The 19804-nt window shown below is 59.7% G+C and overlaps 1 protein-coding gene across 4 annotated transcripts in view; it reads right to left on the bottom strand.

Moving 5' to 3' along the window:
- Positions 1 to 19804, bottom strand: part of MAD1L1 (mitotic arrest deficient 1 like 1) — a 334114-nt gene that overhangs the window by 107437 nt on the left and 206873 nt on the right. For all 4 annotated transcript variants that reach the window (XM_066273526.1, XM_066273527.1, XM_066273528.1 and 1 more), the window contains exon 13: positions 9524 to 9580. In XM_066273526.1, coding sequence (XP_066129623.1) covers positions 9524 to 9580 — 57 coding nt within the window. The remainder of the gene's footprint in view (positions 1 to 9523; positions 9581 to 19804) is intronic.

Below are 19804 nucleotides of genomic sequence, written 5' to 3'. Positions count from 1 at the left end.
CGGAGGGGCTGTGCCCGGACCCGGGAGGTGCGTGGCACACAGTGGTCGGTGCCGGAGGGGCTGTGCCCGGACCCGGGAGGCGCATGGCACAGAGTGGTCGGTGCCGGAGGGGCTGTGCCCGGACACGGAAGGCGCGTGGCACAGAGTGGTTGGTGCCGGAGGGGCTGTGCCCGGACACGGAAGGCGCGTGGCACAGAGTGGTTGGTGCCGGAGGGGCTGTGCCCGACACGGAAGGCGCGTGGCACAGAGTGGTCGGTGCCGGAGGGGCTGTGCCTGGACCCGGGAGGCGCGTGGCACAGTGGTCGGCGCCGAGCGCTGGGAGGCACAGCTCCGCAGTGCAGGGGCTTCCTGTCTACAGTCAGCCCCACCGACTTCAAAGATCAACTAACCGACGTGTGGCCTGTGCTGTCCCTGTGCTCCATCAGTGTGAGGGGGAGCCCCGGGACCCCCACCCGCCCCTGGTGACATGGAGCTGCAGCCAGAGGGAAAAGTAACAGGCGCGTCACAGAAAGGACGGAACACCAGGAAGAAGCTGACGTCACGTGCAAGTCGCACACGCCGAGTGAAGGACACAGAGGGACGCACGCTGCCCGACAGGAGCGGCCAGCAGCAGACGGCCCTCGCTACACCGAGCCCTCTCTACACCGAGCCCTCTCTACACCGGGCCCTCTCTACACCGGGCCCTCTCTACACCGGGCCCTCTCTACACCGGGCCCTCTCTACACCGGGCCCTCTCTACACCGGACCCTCTCTACACCGGGCCCTCTCTACACCGGGCCCTCTCTACACCGGGCCCTCTCTACACCGACCCCTCTCTACACCGGGCCCTCTCTACACCGGGCCCTCTCTACACCGGGCCCTCTCTACACCGACCCCTCTCTACACCGACCCCTCTCTACACCGGGCCCTCTCTACACCGACCCCTCTCTACACCGACCCCTCTCTACACCGGGCCCTCTCTACACCGGGCCCTCTCTACACCGGGCCCTCTCTACACCGGGCCCTCTCTACACCGACCCCTCTCTACACCGACCCCTCTCTACACCGGGCCCTCTCTACACCGGGCCCTCTCTACACCGGGCCCTCTCTACGCCGACCCCTCTCTACGCCGGGCCCTCTCTACGCCGGGCCCTCGCTACGCCGGGCCCTCGCTACGCCGGGCCCTCGCTACGCCGACCCCTCGCTACGCCGGGCCCTCTCTACGCCGACCCCTCGCTACGCCGGGCCCTCGCTACGCCGGGCCCTCTCTACGCCGGGCCCTCGCTACGCCGACCCCTCTCTACGCCGGGCCCTCTCTACGCCGACCCCTCTCTACGCCGGGCCCTCTCTACGCCGGGCCCACTCTACGCCGACCCCTCTCTACGCCGGGCCCTCGCTACGCCGGGCCCTCTCTACGCCGGGCCCTCGCTACGCCGACCCCTCTCTACGCCGACCCCTCTCTACACCGGGCCCTCTCTACACCGGGCCCTCTCTACACCGGGCCCTCTCTACACCGGGCCCTCTCTACACCGACCCCTCTCTACACCGACCCCTCTCTACACCGGGCCCTCTCTACGCCGGGCCCTCTCTACGCCGGGCCCTCTCTACGCCGGGCCCTCGCTACGCCGACCCCTCTCTACACCGACCCCTCTCTACACCGGGCCCTCTCTACACCGGGCCCTCTCTACGCCGGGCCCTCTCTACGCCGGGCCCTCTCTACGCCGACCCCTCGCTACGCCGGGCCCTCGCTACGCCGGGCCCTCTCTACGCCGGGCCCTCGCTACGCCGACCCCTCTCTACGCCGGGCCCTCTCTACGCCGACCCCTCTCTACGCCGGGCCCTCTCTACGCCGGGCCCACTCTACGCCGACCCCTCTCTACGCCGGGCCCTCGCTACGCCGGGCCCTCTCTACGCCGGGCCCTCGCTACGCCGACCCCTCTCTACGCCGGGCCCTCGCTACGCCGGGCCCTCTCTACGCCGGGCCCTCTCTACGCCGGGCCCTCTCTACGCCGACCCCTCTCTACGCCGGGCCCTCTCTACGCCGGGCCCACTCTACGCCGGGCCCTCTCTACGCCGGGCCCTCTCTACGCCGGGCCCTCTCTACGCCGACCCCTCTCTACGCCGACCCCTCTCTACGCCGGGCCCTCGCTACGCCGGGCCCTCGCTACGCCGGGCCCTCTCTACGCCGACCCCTCTCTACGCCGGGCCCTCTCTACGCCGACCCCTCTCTACGCCGACCCCTCTCTACGCCGACCCCTCTCTACGCCGGGCCCTCTCTACGCCGGGCCCTCGCTACACCGGGCCCTCGCTACACCGGGCCCTCTCTACACCGGGCCCTCTCTACACCGGGCACTCTCTACACCGACCCTTCTCTACACCGGACCCTCTCTACACCGACCCCTCGCTACACCGACCCCACACACAGGCAGCTCCAAGGGGTTCCTACGTGGGACTCGACCGGTGAACTGCCAGTTCTCTCGTCCAGGAGAGAAAGCGTGAGCCTGGAGAAGGCGGGCACGCAGGTGCCACACGCTCTGCTCACCTGAGCAGCACGACTGCCGTGCAGACTCGAGTGTCCTGCACAGGAAGCTTCCCTCTCCCTTTGGAGGGGATCCAAGTACCTTCTGCAGCCAACGGCCAGAAATCATACCTTTGGAAATAGTTTCCTAGACCAAGAAACCAACTTCTCAGCCTCCAAGAAACACACTCCTCTGGTCCCAGCGGCCACCCTCCCTGAGCCTTTCCAGACACGGGCCGCCCACCAGGATGAGCTCTGCCTGGTCCCCTGGCATGACAGGTCGAGGTGGCACAAGTGGCTGCCAGTCACACCCAGAGGTGCTGTTGTAGCCTCCACGCTGGCAGACTGTGGTAAGGCCAGGTCAGGGCGGGGCATGCCCAGGTGATGGCCGCCCGCACTGAACACGGACACTCGCACAACTGCTCGGAGGACCTGGCGGCCTCGGCCCTGGCTCTGGCAGAGGCAGCAGCAGCACGTCCCTGCAGAGGGGCCCCAGCAGCGCCGACCCCTGCACGAGCCCTCTGGGCCAGCGCGGAGTGGCTGGTGCTGTCTGGTGACAGCCCGAGGCTGAGAGACGGCAGGTGGGAGGAAGGCCACAGAGGACTTCAGTCCCCAGACAAGATGGGTCTCAAGAGAACTGGTCCTGCTTTGTGACGGGACAGGCCTCACCCTGCATACCACGCTCACACTGCCGCGGTCGTACCTGGAACCCAGGATCCCAGGAGCGGCAGGCAGTGTCCTCCAGGCCCTGCAGCCCCTGCCACCCACCCCCCGCCACGGCCCACCCTGCAGGGCTCCCCCTCCCCTGGGCGGCCAGGACTGGAACCCGCAGGAACCATTAAGGTAGGGGTCGGGAACCTATGTGGCTCTTTCGATGGCTGCATCTGGCTCGCAGACAAATCTTTGATAAAAAAAATAATAACGGCCTGACCAGGCGGTGGCGCAGTGGATAGAGCGTCAGACTGGGATGCGGAAGGACCCAGGTTCGAGACCCCAAGGTCACCAGCTTGAGCACAGGCTCATCTGGTTTGAGCAAAAAGCTCACCAGCTTGAACCCAAGGTCGCTGGCTCACGCAAGGGGTTACTTGGTCTGCTGAAGGCCCACGGTCAAGGCACATATGAGAAAGCAATCAATGAACAACTAAGGTGTTGCAACAAAAAACTGATGATTGATGCTTCTCATCTCTCTCCATTCCTGTCTGTCTGTCCCTATCTATCCCTCTCTCTGACTCTCTGTCTCTGTTAAAAAAAAAAAAAAAAAAAAAGAGAATCAACCTATGAATGCATAAATGAGTTGATCTCTCTCTCTGTTCTTCTCTCTCTCTCTCTCTCAAAGCAATAATAAATTTAAAAAAATAAATAAATAAACAATAACGTTAAAAATATAAAACAGGCCCTGGCCGGTTGGCTCAGCGGTAGAGCGTCGGCCTAGCGTGCGGAGGACCCGGGTTCGATTCCCGGCCAGGGCACATGGGAGAAGTGCCCATTTGCTTCTCCACCCCTCCGCCGCGCCTTCCTCTCTGTCTCTCTCTTCCCCTCCCGCAGCCGAGGCTCCATTGGAGCAAAAATGGCCCGGGCGCTGGGGATGGCTCTGTGGCCTCTGCCTCAGGCGCTAGAGTGGCTCTGGTCGCAACATGGCGACGTCCAGGATGGGCAGAGCATCACCCCCTGGTGGGCAGAGCGTCGCCCCATGGTGGGCATGCCGGGTGGATCCCGGTCGGGCGCATGCGGGAGTCTGTCTGACTGTCTCTCCCTGTTTCCAGCTTCAGAAAAATGCAAAAAATAAAAATAAAAAATAAAAAAAAATAAAAAACATTCTCATGTATTACAATCCATTCATTTCCTACCGCTCATGTTCATGGTTGCGGGTGGCTGGAGCCAATCACACCTGTCCTCCGGGACACCACCACATTTTTATTGGATAATGTGTAAGGTACACTGGTCGTTGTGAGGTCAGGAAGTAAACTTCCCTCCTTTTAATCAAGTAGTCAGCTAGCTAACTGCAGAAACTCTTTTGATGAAGAAGATGGCTAAAAGAAAAAAAGATGAGGAGCATCGTACTTTTCAGGAGGAATGGACAGAGGAATTCACCTCTGTGGAGGGAGCAGGTTCTGCAGTGTGTCTAATATGCAATGATAAAATTGCATTGATGAAATGGTCAAATATAAAGTGGCTTCGACACACGCCATACTACATTTACATCGAAATATCCAGCGGGGGACAGCAGGAAGAAAGGATGTCAAGAGCTACTGTGCAGAGCGCAAGCTAGTCAGCAACAACTCCGTGTTTGGACCCAACAAGGTGACTGGAATTCGACTAGCTTTGCTGGTGTTTTAGCAATTGTGAGAAACGGAAAGCCATTCACAGATGGGGAGTATGCCAAAACATTCATGCTTGATGTTGCCAATGAACTTTTTGATGACTTTTTGGATAAAGACAAGATAATCAAACGAATAAAAGACATGCCTCGCCTGGCCTGTGGTGGCGCAGTGGATAAAGCGTCGACCTGGAACGCTGAGTTCTCCAGTTCGAAACTCTGGGCTTGTCTGGTCAGGACACATATGGGAGTTGATGCTTCCTGCTCCTCCCCCTTCCCTCCCTCTCCTCTTTAAAATGAATAAATAAAGCCTGACCTGTGGTGGCACAGTGGATAAAGCGTCAACCTGGAAACGCTGAGGTTGCCGGTTCGAAACCCTGGGCTTGCCTGGTCAAGGCACATATGGGAGTTGATGCCTCCTGCTCCTCCCCCCTTCTCTCTCTCTCTCTCTCTCCTCTCTATAATGAATAAATAAAATCTTTAAAAAAAAAGAAGACATGCCTCTGTTGGCAAAAACTATTCACGACTGTACCATCATGATGACAAATCAAATTGAGGCAACACAAGTGAAGGACATAAATGCAACACCATTCTTTTCTCTCACTTTGGATGAGTCAACAGACGTAAGCCATTTATCCCAGTTCAGCATGATTGCAAGGTATGCTGTCAGTGACACACTACTTGAGGAAAGTCTTGCTGTTTTGCCTATGAAAGAGACAACAAGAGGGGAGAATTTATTCAAGTCTTTCACTGAGTTTGCTAAAGAAAAAGTTTACCGGCTCTGGCCGGTTAGCTCAGTGGTAGAGCATCAGCCTGGCGTGTGGAAGTCCCGGGTTCGATTCCCGGCCAGGGCACACAGGAGAAGTGCCCATCTGCTTCTCCACCCCTCCCCCTCTCCTTCCTCTCTGTCTCTCTCTTCCCCTCCTGCAGCCAAGGCTCCATTGGAGCAAAGTTGGCCTGGGCGCTGAGGATGGCTCCTTGGCCTCTGCCTCAGGCACTAGAATGGCTCTGACCGCGGCAGAGCGACGCCCCAGATGGGCAGAGCATCGCCTCCTGGTGGGCATGCCGGGTGGATCCCGGTTGGGCGTATGCAGGAGTCTGACTGCCTCCTCGTTTCCAACTTCAGAAAAATACAAAAAAAATTTAAAAAGTAAATAAACAAATAATAAATAAAAATTAAAAAAACAGAAAAAGTTTACTGATGGATAAACTTATTTCGGTGTGTACTGATGGTGCTCCGTGCATGGTGGGGAAAAACAGAGGATTCGTAGCACTTCTTCGTGAACATGAAAAGAGACCCATCCTAAGTTTTCACTGCATCCTACATCAGGAGGCACTTTGTGCTCAGATGTGTGGTGAGCAGCTTGGTGAGGTGATGTCGCTGGTCATTCGGGTGGTCAACTTTATTGTTGCCCGAGTTGTAAATGATTGCCAATTTAAAACACTGCTGGATAAAGTTGGGAATAATTATCCTGGTCTGCTTCTGCACAGCAATGTGCATTGGTTGTCAAGAGGGAAGATGCTCAGCTGTTTCGCGGCTTGTCTGAGTGAAATCCAGACTTTTCTTGAAATGAAAAACGTCGAGCATCCTGAGTTAGCTAACACTGAGTGGCTTATGAAGTTCTACTGTCTCGTGGACATGACGGAACATCTGAACCAGCTCAATGTGAAAATGCAAGGCGTTGGAAATACAGTCTTATGTCTTCAACAAGCAGTGTTTGCATTTGAAAACGAGCTGGAACTCTTCATTGTCGACATTGAAACAGGTCGTTTACTACACTTTGAAAAACTGGGAGAGTTTAAAGATGCACGCACAGCAAGTGACCCTGCTCAACATCTTGATCTCCAGCAGCTAGCAGGCTTCACATCTAATCTCCTGCAGTCATTCAAAGCACGCTTTGGAGAATTTCGTGAGCGCACTCGTCTTTTTAAGTTCATCACCCATCCACACAAGTGTGCAGTGGACAGCGCTGACCTGAGTTACATCCCTGGTGTCTCCGTCAGAGATTTTGAGCTACAAGCTGCTGACCCGAAGGCCTCAGACATGTGGGTGAATAAGTTCAAGTCACTGAATGAAGATTTGGAAAGACTTGCATAACAGCAAGCAGAGTTGGGGAGCAAACACAAGTGGGGAGAAATGAAAAAAATTCAACCCACAGACCAGCTGATTGTCAAAACTTGGAACGGCTTCCCGTCACATACGACACAGTGCAGTGTGTGAGTATTGCTGTACTGACAATGTCTGGCTCTATGTATGCATGTGAGCACTCTCTCTCACATCTAAAGAACGTTAAGACCAACCTAGGATCACATTTAACAGATGGAAGTCTCAACGCCTGCATGAAGCTTAACCTCACCACGTATCAACCAGACTACAAAGCCATCAGCAAAACCATGCCGCACTATACGTCGCATTAATGGTAAGAAGTACTTTATTCATCCTTGGTTAGCAACAGCATAACAACGTTACTAAAAGAATTCAGACTTATTGTACTTTAAAAGTGTTGGTCTTACATAAAATGCACACATTTACTTGTATTTAGTGTTAAATATATTGTATGGTTCTCACGGAATTACATTTTAAAATATGTGGCGTTCATGGCTCTCTCAGCCAAAAAGGTTCCCGACCCCTGCATTGAGGCAACACGGGATTTTAATTGCACGGAGCTGTGAGGGTATAACTCCTCCTAAATCAGAAAATGAATCTTCCGCTCTCACTCCCTGATGTGTGTAAAATATTAGAGGACTTTCTGTACTTACAATAAAAACCTGGCATTTCCAGCCGCCACCGGCCATGTCTAATTAGGGCGAGGTATGCTAACAGGACAGTGACGAGCTGGGACATCTTTCCGTGTGGTGGTAATTGCATTAAATAAAACGTGTGGATTGTACGTAAGCTCACTAATTAGCAAGGGCTCACTAATTAATAACAGACAGTCGGACTGTCTTGGTCCTGTCGTCTGCAGTAACCTCGAGCTTAGAGCTTTCTTCCTCCTCTCCTTCCCCAGACAGCGAGCTGACTCGGGGCCAGAAGTCGGCAGGCGAGGGCTGCAGGCTCGGAGGTGGCCGTGCCCGGCCGGCCGGCGAGGGGGACGGAGCACGCAGCCAGCAGCGAGCCTGCGTCTGCCTGCCTAGGCCCCGAGGCCCCGGCACACCAGCGGAAGGCCGTCCCCAGGACGGGTGAGCAGGCCGCAGGGCCAGACGAGAGTCCACTCCTGTCTCCCAGTGAGCTCTGGGCCACTGTCCCCCCTCCTGTCTCTTCCGCCAGCGCAGGGTGACAGCGGCGCTGTGTCCCCTGACCACAGGGAAGGCGCTGTGCTGGGATGCGACCCCCGGGGAGCGGAGCACAGAGCCTCCCTGCAGAGCCCCGGACCCTGCACCACCGCCCGGCCTTTACTCTCCGCAGGGGGCTCCGGAGGCGCCGGGTGGTGGGGGAGGGTTGGGAGGGAGAGCAGACAGAGGCTGGCTGGCTCCCTGTGCGCCCGGCCTGCAGGCTGGGCACGGTGCTGCCACTCCTCATCTGCCCTGTGACTGGGAAGGAGAAGAGAAGTGAAACCAACAACACGAAATAGGCTGAAATTAGACCATCAAAGGCCGAGATTACAGCCTGTCTGAGGGGACAGCTGCGGTCCAGACCCAGAAACAAGCTGGAGGAGCCCGGGCCAGGCGCCCATGGTGTCCTGCTGGTGTGCACAAGGGTGGCCGTGTCCATGGCAGGGCCGGGGACCCACTCCGGGAAGGGCAGGCCCCACATCCCGCCCGTCCTGCACAGCCCAGAGGACAGGCGCACTTCGCCCACAGCTCTGCACAGAGCACAGTCAGAACCCATGGGGAGAAACGGGCCCTCCCCGCCACAAGTCCTCGTTTGTATGGAGGAGGGACCAGGTGTCAGCACGTGGAAACCCTGAGAGCCTTACACAGGGAGCAGAAACCACACGGTCAACAAGGACACAGGCAGGAACGCCGCCCCACGCCAGCCCCTCGCCCCCGGGCCCGGGACAAGATCCTCGATGTCCACAGCATTCAGACCCCACAGTTCCCTCCAAATCACACCCCCGACCTCCCCGGACCCCACGCCCTCTGCGTCCCCACCGTGTCTCTGACAGGAAGGGCACTCAGACCCCACAGTTCCCTCCAAATCACACTCCCGACCTCCCCGGGCCCCACGCCCTCTGCGTCCCCACCGTGTCTCTGACAAGAAGGGCACTCAGACCCACACTCCCTCCAAATCACACCCCCGACCTCCCCGGACCCACGCCCTCTGCGTCCCCACCGTGTCTCTGACAGGAAGGGCACTCAGACCCACACTCCCTCCAAATCACACCCCCGACCTCCCCGGACCCCACGCCCTCTGCGTCCCCACCGTGTCTCTGACAGGAAGGGCACTCAGACCCACACTCCCTCCAAATCACACTCCCGACCTCCCCGGACCCCACGCCCTCTGCGTTCCCACCGTGTCTCTGACAGGAAGGGCACTCAGACCCCACACTCCCTCCAAATCACACTCCCGACCTCCCCAGACCCCACGCCCTCTGTGTTCCCACCGTGTCTCTGACAGGAAGGGCACTCAGACCCACACTCCCTCCAAATCACACCCCCGACCTCCCCGGACCCCACGCCCTCTGCGTCCCCACCGTGTCTCTGACAGGAAGGGGCCATGGCTGCCCCAGCCGGGACGCGGGCCCCCAGCGGGCAGGTCTTGGACTTACCATATCCGCCCTCTGCTTCTGGCCGCCCAGCTCCTCCAGCGCCTGCGACAGCTGAGCCTTCGAGACAAGACAGAAAGGGAGGTCAGTGGGCCCACCCCAGCTCTGCCGCCCTGCTGCCCAGGGGCTGGAAGGCAGGGCGGCACCCGGAGGAGGGAGAGGGCTGAGGGCGGCTGGACACGGCACCCCCAGAGTCCGGTCCAGACCCGAGGGCGGCTGGACACGGCACCCCCAGAGTCCAGTCCAGACCCGAGGGCGGCTGGACACGGCACCCCAAAAGTCCAGTCCAGACCCGAGGGCGGCTGGACACGGCACCCCCAGAGTCCAGTCCAGACCCGAGGGCGGCTGGACACGGCACCCCCAGAGTCCAGTCCAGACCCGAGGGCGGCTGGACACGGCACCCCCAGAGTCCAGTCCAGACCCGAGGGCGGCTGGACACGGCACCCCCAGAGTCCAGTCCAGACCCGAGGGCGGCTGGACACGGCACCCCCAGAGTCCAGTCCAGACCCGAGGGCAGCTGGACACGGCACCCCCAGAGTCCAGTCCAGACCCGAGGGCAGCTGGACACGGCACCCCCAGAGTCCAGTCCAGACCCGAGGGCAGCTGGACACGGCACCCCCAAAGTCCAGTCCAGACCCGAGGGCAGCTGGACACGGCACCCCCAAAGTCCAGTCCAGACCTGCGTGAGAAAGCGATGGGGCTGGGGGGTCACGGGTGGAGACCGATGGGGTCAGTGCCTGGGGAGCGCAGGAATCCAGAAAAACCCTGACACCTCGGACCGCTGCCCGCCAGGAGGACTCCAGGGTCCAGGCAGCGGGGACCCAGCCCATGGGCGCAGTCACAGGGATGCCCATGGTGGTGCCCAGTAGCCCACGCTTGGCTCCTGCATGCCACAGGGTGCTCACAGCCTCGCAGACCTGGGCCGGGAGCTCAGGGCCACTGTGTCCCAGCCCGGGAGAGGGGGCGGGGGTCCACTGGCTCGAGCTCCGGTTGCCCACACACCCCTGCCCAGCCACCAAGTCACGAGCGTGGTTTGTGTGGCTGCCTTGGGCCGCGTGTGGAACACTAGGCCAGGACACGGTCATAAAATGAGAGAATCAGTCACACGTGCCCCAGAAAATGGTGAAAATCAATGTATCAAGTGCCGAGTGGGGCCTCTGCTGTGAGCACTGCTGGGTAAGTGACTCCGGCCGCCCCCGCCGAAGCTCCGTGTTCGGTACCCGGGCAGCGACCCACCGTCTCTGTGCCACCGTGAGGAGGACCGACCCCCAGGCCGCACAGCCCGTCCCTGAGCGGTGGGGCAGCAGACTGCAGAGGTCACCACGTCCCGCGCCCGCAGGGGTAGAGGAGGGAGACCGAGAGGCCCGAGCGGCGGGCAGCAGACTGCAGAGGTCACCACGTCCCGCGCCCGCAGGGGTAGAGGAGGGAGACCGAGAGGCCCGAGCGGCGGGTAGCAGATTGCAGAGGTCACCACGGGGTAGCAGACTGCAGAGGTCACCACGTCCCGCGCCCGCAGGGGTGGAGGAGGGAGACCGAGAGGCCCGAGTGGCGGCCAGCAGACTGCAGAGGTCACCACGTCCCGCGCCCACAGGGGTAGAGAAGGGAGACTGAGAGGCCCAAGCGGCGGGTAGCAGACTGCAGAGGTCACCACGGGGTAGCAGACTGCAGAGGTCACCACGTCCCGTGCCCGCAGGGGTAGAGGAGGGAGACCGAGAGGCCCGAGTGGCGGGCAGCAGGCTGCAGAGGTCACCACGTCCCGCGCCCGCAGGGGTAGAGCAGGGAGACCGAGAGGCCCCGAGGGCTGGGGGAGGCCTGCTTCTCTGTCGCAAGAACGTGTCTGCAGGCCAGCCACGCCCCGGGCACCCGAGCGGGTCCCCTGTCCACACAGAAACCGTGGCCTGTGGCCGGCAGCTCACTCAGCCCAGGGAAGGTGGCACCCAAGGACAAGGTCACACGGACAGGACGAGATGGAAGCCAGGCCTCCCGCCATCCTGTTTCACATCACACATGGCACAAGGGTGTGAGGGCCCAGCTGTCAGGGGCCCTTGCAGGTGGCAGCACCATTCATGACTCTGTCCAGCAGTGGCCCCCACGGGTCAGGAGGGAACCCCTCAGGTGGACAGCGGCCAGAGCATGCATCCACAGGCTGACAAGCACGCAGCTCAGACAGCCAAGTGCTTGGCTAGAGCCTGGGGCTCTGATGGGGACCCTGATTCCAAGGCAGGCATTGGGACGGGGGCACCGATCTGCCGGACCCACTGCCGCAATCGGAGCAGTAACGGGAGAGTGCGCGGGCCCCCCCCCCCCCCCGAGAGCACAGAGGACCCCTGCCGGGCACCCCGTGGTGCCGACCTGGACCCGGTGCAGGGCTGACCCTGCCGGGCCCTCCGTGGTGCCGACCTGGACCCGGTGCAGGGCTGACCCTGCCAGGCCCTCCGTGGTGCTGACCTGGACCCGGTGCAGGCTCAGCCCGTCCCGCTCAGCAGCCCAGGTGGGGACACTGGGACCACAGCCGCAGCATCAGCTCTGAACTTGCTACACGTCCACACATCAGAACCCCTCCCCGGCCCCTGCGGTGCCACCTCCCGCAGGCAGCTGAGACGGGCACTGGTTTGAGAGCCTGCCGGAGGCTGGGATCAGAGGCAGACAGCCAGAGCCCACCCCGAGCCCACCCTCCAGCAGGGCGGCCTGGAGCCAGGACTGGGCGGGACATCGGCCAGGCGGCCGAGTGAGTCTGCAGCTGTCACCCCCGCACCCCAGAGCATCGATCTAGGCAGCCACCTACGGACAGGAATAGAAAAGATCAATGGGCCTAAGAACTGGTGTTTTGAAAAGATAAACTTGACGAACCGTTAGCTGGACAAGCTGAGGAAAAAGGAAGGAGATGCAAACAAACAGAATCAGGGACAGAAGGGGGGACGCCACGCCGGACGTCACGCCGGACGCCACGCCGGATGCCACACCGGACGCCATGCCGGACGCCACGCCGGACACCATGCTGGACAACACACCAGACACCACGCCGGACACCATACTGGACACCACAGCGGATGCCACGCCGGACACCATGCTGGACACCACACTGGACGCCACGCTGGACACCACACCGGACGCCACGCCGGACGCCACGGACACACAGAGACACACGAGACGGCTGTGAGCAAACCGCACCCCGAGAACTGGACAGCCTGAAGTCATGGGCGAGTTGCCGGCCACACACCACCTGCCAAGCATGAGTCCAGAAGAACCAGAAAGTCTGAACAGACCGATTACTAGGAAGGTGACTCAGTAATAATAAAAAAAAAATCTCCTAACAATGACAGGCCCAGCACCAGATGGCTTCTCTGGTGAATTCCACCAAACATTTACAGAAAACCAATACCAATCCTTCTTAAACGCTTTTAAAAATCAAAGAGGAGGGAACACTTTCAAACCCATTTTACGAGGGCAGCGCCACCCTGATGTTAAAGCCAAACAAGAATGCTATAAGAAAACAACATTACAGACCAATATGCCTGGATTGACACAGATGCTAAAATTCGCAGCAAAATATCAGCAAATGGAACTCAACAATAATGGGATCATACACCATAACCAAGTGGGATTTACTCCAGGGATGGTTCAACATCCACAAATCAATCAGTGTGATCCGCCATATTAACACATGCAGGATAAAAACTATACGATTGTCTCAACAGATGCAGGAAAGTACTTGACAAAATTCTACCTCCTTTCAGGATAAAAATTAATTAGGTACCAAAGGAATATACTTCAACATGCCAACAGCTAACATCAGACTCAGTGATGGAAACTAAAATGTTCCGTTTAGATTAGGAACGAAGCAAGGACAGCCACTCTCACCACTGCTCTTTGACAGAGGACTGGAAGTCTCAGCCCGTGCCATTAGGCAAAAGGAAGAAATAAAATGCATCCAAACAGGAAAGTAAAAAAGTAAAATTATCTATTTGCAGATGACATGATCTTATACACAGAAAACAAACCCCACCAGAAAACTGTTAGAACCCGTAAATGATTTCAGTAAAGGTGCAGGATATAAAGTCAACTTACAAAAGAAGTTGCATTTCTATAAACCAACAATAAACTATCTGAACAAAAGAAAAAAAAAACAGTCTCATTTACAACAGCATCAAAAACAATAAAATACATAGAAATACCTTTCACCACGGAGATAAAAGACCTGTGCACTGAAAACTCTAAGACACTGATGCTAGAAACTGAAGACACAAAGGTATCCCATGTTCATGGATGCTAGAAACTGAAGACACAAAGGTATCCCATGTTCATGGGTTGAAAAAAGTAACCATGATAAAATATTCATACTACCCAAAGAGAACTACAGATTCAATGAAATCCCCATCAAAATTTCAATGGCAATGTTGACAAAAATAGAAGGAAATAAAACCCTAAAGTTCTTATAGAATCACAAAAGACCCCAAAGAGTCAAAGTAATGTTGAGAAAGAGGAACAAAGCTGGAGGCATCACACTTTCTCATTTCAAATTATACTATAAAGCTACAGGAATCAAAACAGTGTGGCATTGGCACAGAAACAGACACATGGCTGGATGGAACAGAAACAAGTCCACACATACACAGCTAACTAACCCCTGACAAAGATGCCACGGGCACACAACTGGGACAGGACAGTCTCTTCCGTAAGTGGTGCTGGGGACACTGGACCTCTCTGTTACACTAGATACAAAAACCAACTCAAAGTAGAGACTGAAACCAGGAAACTCTTGGAGAAAAACAGGAACAAAGCTCCTTGACATTCACCTTGGTGACGATCTTTGAGATGTGACCCCAAAAGCACAGGCAACGAAAGCAGAGAATCAGTAAGTGGGACCACGTCACACTGGAAAGCTTCTCCACAGCTTAGGAACCGTCCACAACACAAAAGGCAAGGGGAGGAAATGTGTATTGGCCAACCACATATTGAATGGGGGGGGTTAATATCCCATATTTATAAGGAGCTCTTACAACTCAACAGCACAAGAACAAACACCGAATTTTAAAAATGAGCAAAGGATCCAAAAAAAAAAAAAAAAACTTGCAAAGAATACAGATGGCTACCAGGTGAGTACATGGTAAGGAGCTCGGTGTCGCCAGTCAGGAGAAATGCAAACCAAAGCCCCAAAGAGACATCTCCTCACCGTCAGGAAGGCTGTCACGAAGGACCACAGATACCGAGGGCTGGGGAGCATGTTCTGCACTGTTGGTGGGAATGGGATTGGGTTCAGTCACTCTGAGAAGCAGCATGGAGATTCCACAGAAACTTAAACTTCGGGCTGTGAGCTCCGTGACCCAGAGATCCCACTTCTGGGACTATATCCAAAGGAAATAAAATCAGTGCCTCGAAGAAACAGCTACGCTGCCCTACTCCCTGCGGCGTTCCTCACAAGGCATGGAAACAACCCACACGCCGTCCATGGGGGAAGAGAGTTACTGAGCCTCAAAAAGACGTGGGCGCTGTTACTGCCACGGGGTGCGCCTGGAGGGCCCTGTGCCCGATGGAACAGCCCGACAGGCAAGGACCCTGCAGGACACCACTTCCGTCTGCGCACCTGAGCCCGCTGAGCTCGGAGAAACAGGGCAGAGGGGCGGCTGCCAGGCGGGAGAGAGGGATGGAACAGCCCGACAGGCAGGGACACTGCAGGACACCACTCCCGTCTGAGCACCTGAGCTCAGAGAGACAGAGTAGAGGGGCGGCTGCCGGGCGGGAGAGAGGGATGGAATAGCCCGACAGGCAAGGACCCTGCAGGACACCACTTCCGTCTGAGCACCTGAGGATGCTGAGCTCAGAGAAACAGAGCAGAGGGGCGGCTGCCGGGCGGGAGAGAGGGATGGAACAGCCCAACAGGCAGGGACCCTGCAGGACACCACTCCCGTCTGAGCACCTGAGCACGCTGAGCTCGGAGAAACAGAGCAGAGGGGCGGCTGCCGGGCGGGAGAGAAGGGGAGACGGCGGCCAGGGCGCGCACACCTCCCGCAGCACGGCGAAGGTCCGGAGCCTTCACGCACAGCACAGTAACTACGGTTAGGCATCATCATTACATCTTTGAAATGTGGTGACAAAGATCTGAGTGCGTGGTGGAAATGCGGGTGGTGCCAGTGATGGGTCTGTTGGATAGCTGGCCCACGGCTGTCACCGCACTGTGTCCATGCACAGGGGACCGTGCCTGTCACGCCTCGGTGAAACGGGACACCGGGGTCTCTGCAGGCTCCGCCCCCTCGCCTGGGAGAGCAGCACTCACCCCTCCCACACCCTTGTGAGGACTCAACACAAGGAGCGTGGACGCACGTGGACAGCACAGCTCGGTCCCTGGAAACCACTGCTTTCCGCTGAAGAGCGTCTCTGTGGAGGCCTCGGCCGGCGTCCCAGAGCCGGTGCGTCAGCTGGTGCTGAGAAAGGCCGCCGTGCAGGCCCCCGACCCGCCCTGCCGCAGGCCACAGTGTGCCCGTGCACAGCATTCGGGAGGCCAGCCGCCTCCTTCTCGGTCACCCCTTCCTTCCCCCACTCCCCTGAACACACAGCTCCGGTGGCTCGTCTGGCTCCACCTGTGCCTTTCACAGGGAGCCGTGCTGGGTCCTCTACGCAGGTGAACCATCACGAGAAGGTGAGGGAGGGGACCCGGGCCTGGGGCTGCCCGGTCCAGAGCCAACGCGCTCCAGAGGCGGGACGAGGGCAGACCCGTCTGCAGGCTGGCAGCGGGTCTGAGGGAGGGGACCTGGGCACACAGTGCCCTGTGCTCCAGGCATCCCAGATCGCTGCAGGCGGGACTTTCCACAGACCCCACACAGCCAGCGGCACTGTAATCTGCTTTAATTAAATAAATTGAAGAAACAAATCAGGCTGAGATGTTGAATCAAGGTGGCATGTGCTGCATATTTACAGCCTTGTCCGTGGAGGGGGCGCAGGGCAGATGCCGTGGCCTCGGCAGCCACTTTATTAAATGGAATAAATAAAGTGCATGCAGAACGGCACGGGCTCCTCCGGAGATGGGCCGCTGGGACTCTCCCAAGTCAGTGCAGCCACTCTGTTTACTGAGATCGTTCTGCCCGGATCAGACGTGCTCCCTGCTGGAACTGAGGGACGGGGCCAAACCGTGAGCTGTGCTGCCCGGCCCCACGCGGCACCTGTGGTCCCGCCCTTTCTCACAGGGCGCAGGGAGGCCCCGCAGCAGCCCCGAGGGGGGCTCTGCCAAGCCGCAGGGCCCTAGGGAGGGGCTAGGACAGGGGTCTGCTGTCTACAGCCACACCCACCGTCGACAGGTGGCCCACAGCCAGTGTCCTGCTGTGCTGCAGAGCTGAGTGGACGGCCGAGACGGTGGCCGCACAGCCCTCAGCACTTCCTGTCTGGCCCCTTTCAGACAAAGCCTGCTGACCCTGGAATGAGAACCGGAGCTTGGGGGTGAGGGGTGGGGAGGGCCGTGGAGAAGAGAAGGGCAGAGAAAGGTGAGAGAGAGCGGGAGGGGCTATAGACACACAGACATGAGGGAGAACAGAAAATGAGGTGGGGGCCAGGGAGAAGACCAGAAAAGAAGGAAAGAAAAAGCAGGTGGAGGTGGGAGAGGCCAAGCCCGTGCCCCGCCCCCGTGAGCCCACCCCGAGTTCCCACACAACAGTGACATCCTCCCTCTGACACCCTGGACCCTGCCTTTCAGAGCAGCGGTGCGCCAGGCGCCCGGAGGCAGAAGGGGGAGTCGTGAGGCCTGGTGACCCGCTGGGTGACCAGGCCACGGGCTGCGGGGGCTCCCGGCACGCGCCCTGCGCTCCTGCTGAAGAAACACGCTCTGCTGCTTATCCCGCACGCACCAGGTACTTGCCTTTGGGCGCGAGTGACGGATGAGTTGTCCGGGAGGCACTACAGAACCGTTAACAAAGGAGTCTATAAAGTTACATAATTTCAACTGTGTGTCTGTATACGATGCCCAACTAATGACTTCTTTCTCTCAGGCGGCATGGAGCAGCTTTCAGAGCTCAAGTGTGGGCAGTGCTCAGTTCTATACATAAACGTTCTGCTGAATAACGCCCCTTCCCCTTCCCTTCCTCCCCGTGGTCTGCACGGTCTGAGGTCCAGCGTGTGGCCACCATGACCTGCCAGCCAGTCCCCTCCCGTGGGCCGAGCGGCGCTGGGCGGCCCTGCACAGGGGGCCCACCAGCCCTGGGCACTGCAGGCCCTCCCTAGCTGTCCTGCCCGCTAAGGGGCCCTGGGTGCAGGAAGGCCAAGCGAGGCCTAGTGATGGGGCCGTGCCCAGGGCTGGGGAGGAAGGCCAGGCTGTCCCTGGAGCACAGCTCCCACCCCAGCAGAGAGAGCTGTGTTGCAGAGACAGGCTGTGGCGAGTGTGAGCGCAGGCCTGGGCCGGCTGAGGCGGGAGGGTGGCCTCGGGCTCCGTGGCTGCAGAGGGAGACGGCGGCCCTGCCCTTGAGCAGCGCGTAGGCGAGGAGCCAGACCACGTCCAGGGAGCTGTGAGCCAGGGGCAGCCTCAGCCTGGCTCCGGTGCCTCATGGGAGCTGCGAGGTGCCAGGCAAGAGAGGGAGTGTGGACAGAAGGCTGCCCAGGGCCACGTGAGGTGGACGCCAAGTCCAGTGCAGGCACCGGCATGCACAGGAGCAGGCGAGGGCCCCACAGCCCTCTCCATGGCGCCACACCTGCGCCTGAGTACGGTCCCCTGTGTGCGCCACTGTGAGCCATTCGAGCAGGGAGGCTGCCCTGCCCCCATGCTGACCCTCACCTGGGCCTGATGGGCAGCGCTGACCGCAGCGGCCGGCACACCACTGGCCGTGTGGGTCCTAGCTGTAGCAGGAGGAGCACTGGGCACACAGCGGGCCCTGTGGGGGTGCGAGCAGCACCAGCCCAGCGTCCCCGCCACCCGTGAGACGCGCCCAGTGGCTCCCTTCTGCCGGCTCTCCCCAGGGGGCACCTGGGCACCGGGCGAACCACTCTCAGAGCCCCGCCATGCAGTCGCTCAGATCCCAGGGACTCCTCGCTGGGCCGAGGCCACACCAAGCACGGGGCCACTGCACAGCGGTGTCCGGTACAGGCGAGGTCAGCGGGTGGCTGGCGGGAAGGAGGGGGAGGAGGACCAGGGGAGATGGGAGGCATGGGGGGCAGGAAGAGGGGGCGAGAGGGAATGATGCTGAGAGAGCCCTGGGCATGGGGGGAGAGGTCCTGTGATGAGCAGGAGGAGGAAGCAAAGCCGAGGAGAAAGCCTGTCCCGTCCCGTCCCGCCCTGCCCGGTCCTGTCCTGTCTGGTCCTGTCCGGTCCCGTCCCGTCCTGTCCTGTCTGGTCCTGTCCGGTCCCATCCCGTCCCGTCCCGTCCGGTCCCGTCCTGTCTGGTCCTGTCCCGTCCCGTCCGGTCCTGTCCCGTCCTGTCCCGTCCCGTCTGGTCCTGTCCCGTCCTGTCCCGTCCCGTCCCATCCGGTCCCGTCCCATCCTGTCCCGTCCTGTCCGGTCCTGTCCCGTCCTGTCCTGTCCCATCCTGTCCTGCCCTGCCCGGTCCTGTCCTGTCCTGTCCCATCCTGTCCCGTCCGGTCCTGTCCCATCCTGTCCCACCCCGCCCGGTCCTGTCCTGTCCTGTCCCATCCTGTCCCGCCCCGTCCTGTCCCATCCTGTCCCACCCCGCCCGGTCCTGTCCTGTCCTGTCCCATCCTGTCCCACCCCGCCCGGTCCTGTCCTGTCCTGTCCCATCCTGTCCCGTCCGGTCCTGTCCCATCCTGTCCCACCCCGCCCGGTCCTGTCCTGTCCTGTCCCATCCTGTCCCACCCCGCCCGGTCCTGTCCTGTCCTGTCCCATCCTGTCCCGCCCCGTCCTGTCCCGTCCTGTCCCGCCCCGTCCTGTCCCGTCCTGTCCCGTCCGGTCCTGTCCCATCCTGTCCCACCCCGCCCGGTCCTGTCCTGTCCTGTCCCATCCTGTCCCGTCCCATCCTGTCCCGTCCAGTCCTGTCCCGTCCTGTCCCGTCCCGTCCTGTCCCGTCCTGTCCCGCCCCGTCCTGTCCTGTCCCATCCTGTCCCGTCCCGTCCTGTCCCGTCCCGTCCCGCCCCGTCCCGTCCCGTCCTGTCCCATCCTGTCCCACCCCGCCCGGTCCTGTCCTGTCCTGTCCCATCCTGTCCCGTCCGGTCCTGTCCCATCCCGTCCTGTCCCGTCCTGTCCCGTCCTGTCCTGTCCCATCCTGTCCCGTCCCGTCCTGTCCCATCCTGTCCCACCCCGCCCGGTCCTGTCCTGTCCTGTCCCATCCTGTCCCGTCCCGTCCTGTCCCGCCC

This window comes from Saccopteryx bilineata, chromosome 4 (assembly GCF_036850765.1).
Source record: "Saccopteryx bilineata isolate mSacBil1 chromosome 4, mSacBil1_pri_phased_curated, whole genome shotgun sequence".
Taxonomy (NCBI): Eukaryota; Metazoa; Chordata; class Mammalia; order Chiroptera; family Emballonuridae; genus Saccopteryx; species Saccopteryx bilineata.
The sequence above is the reverse complement of the archived record's forward strand: the minus strand, read 5'-3'. Positions and strand labels throughout refer to the sequence as shown.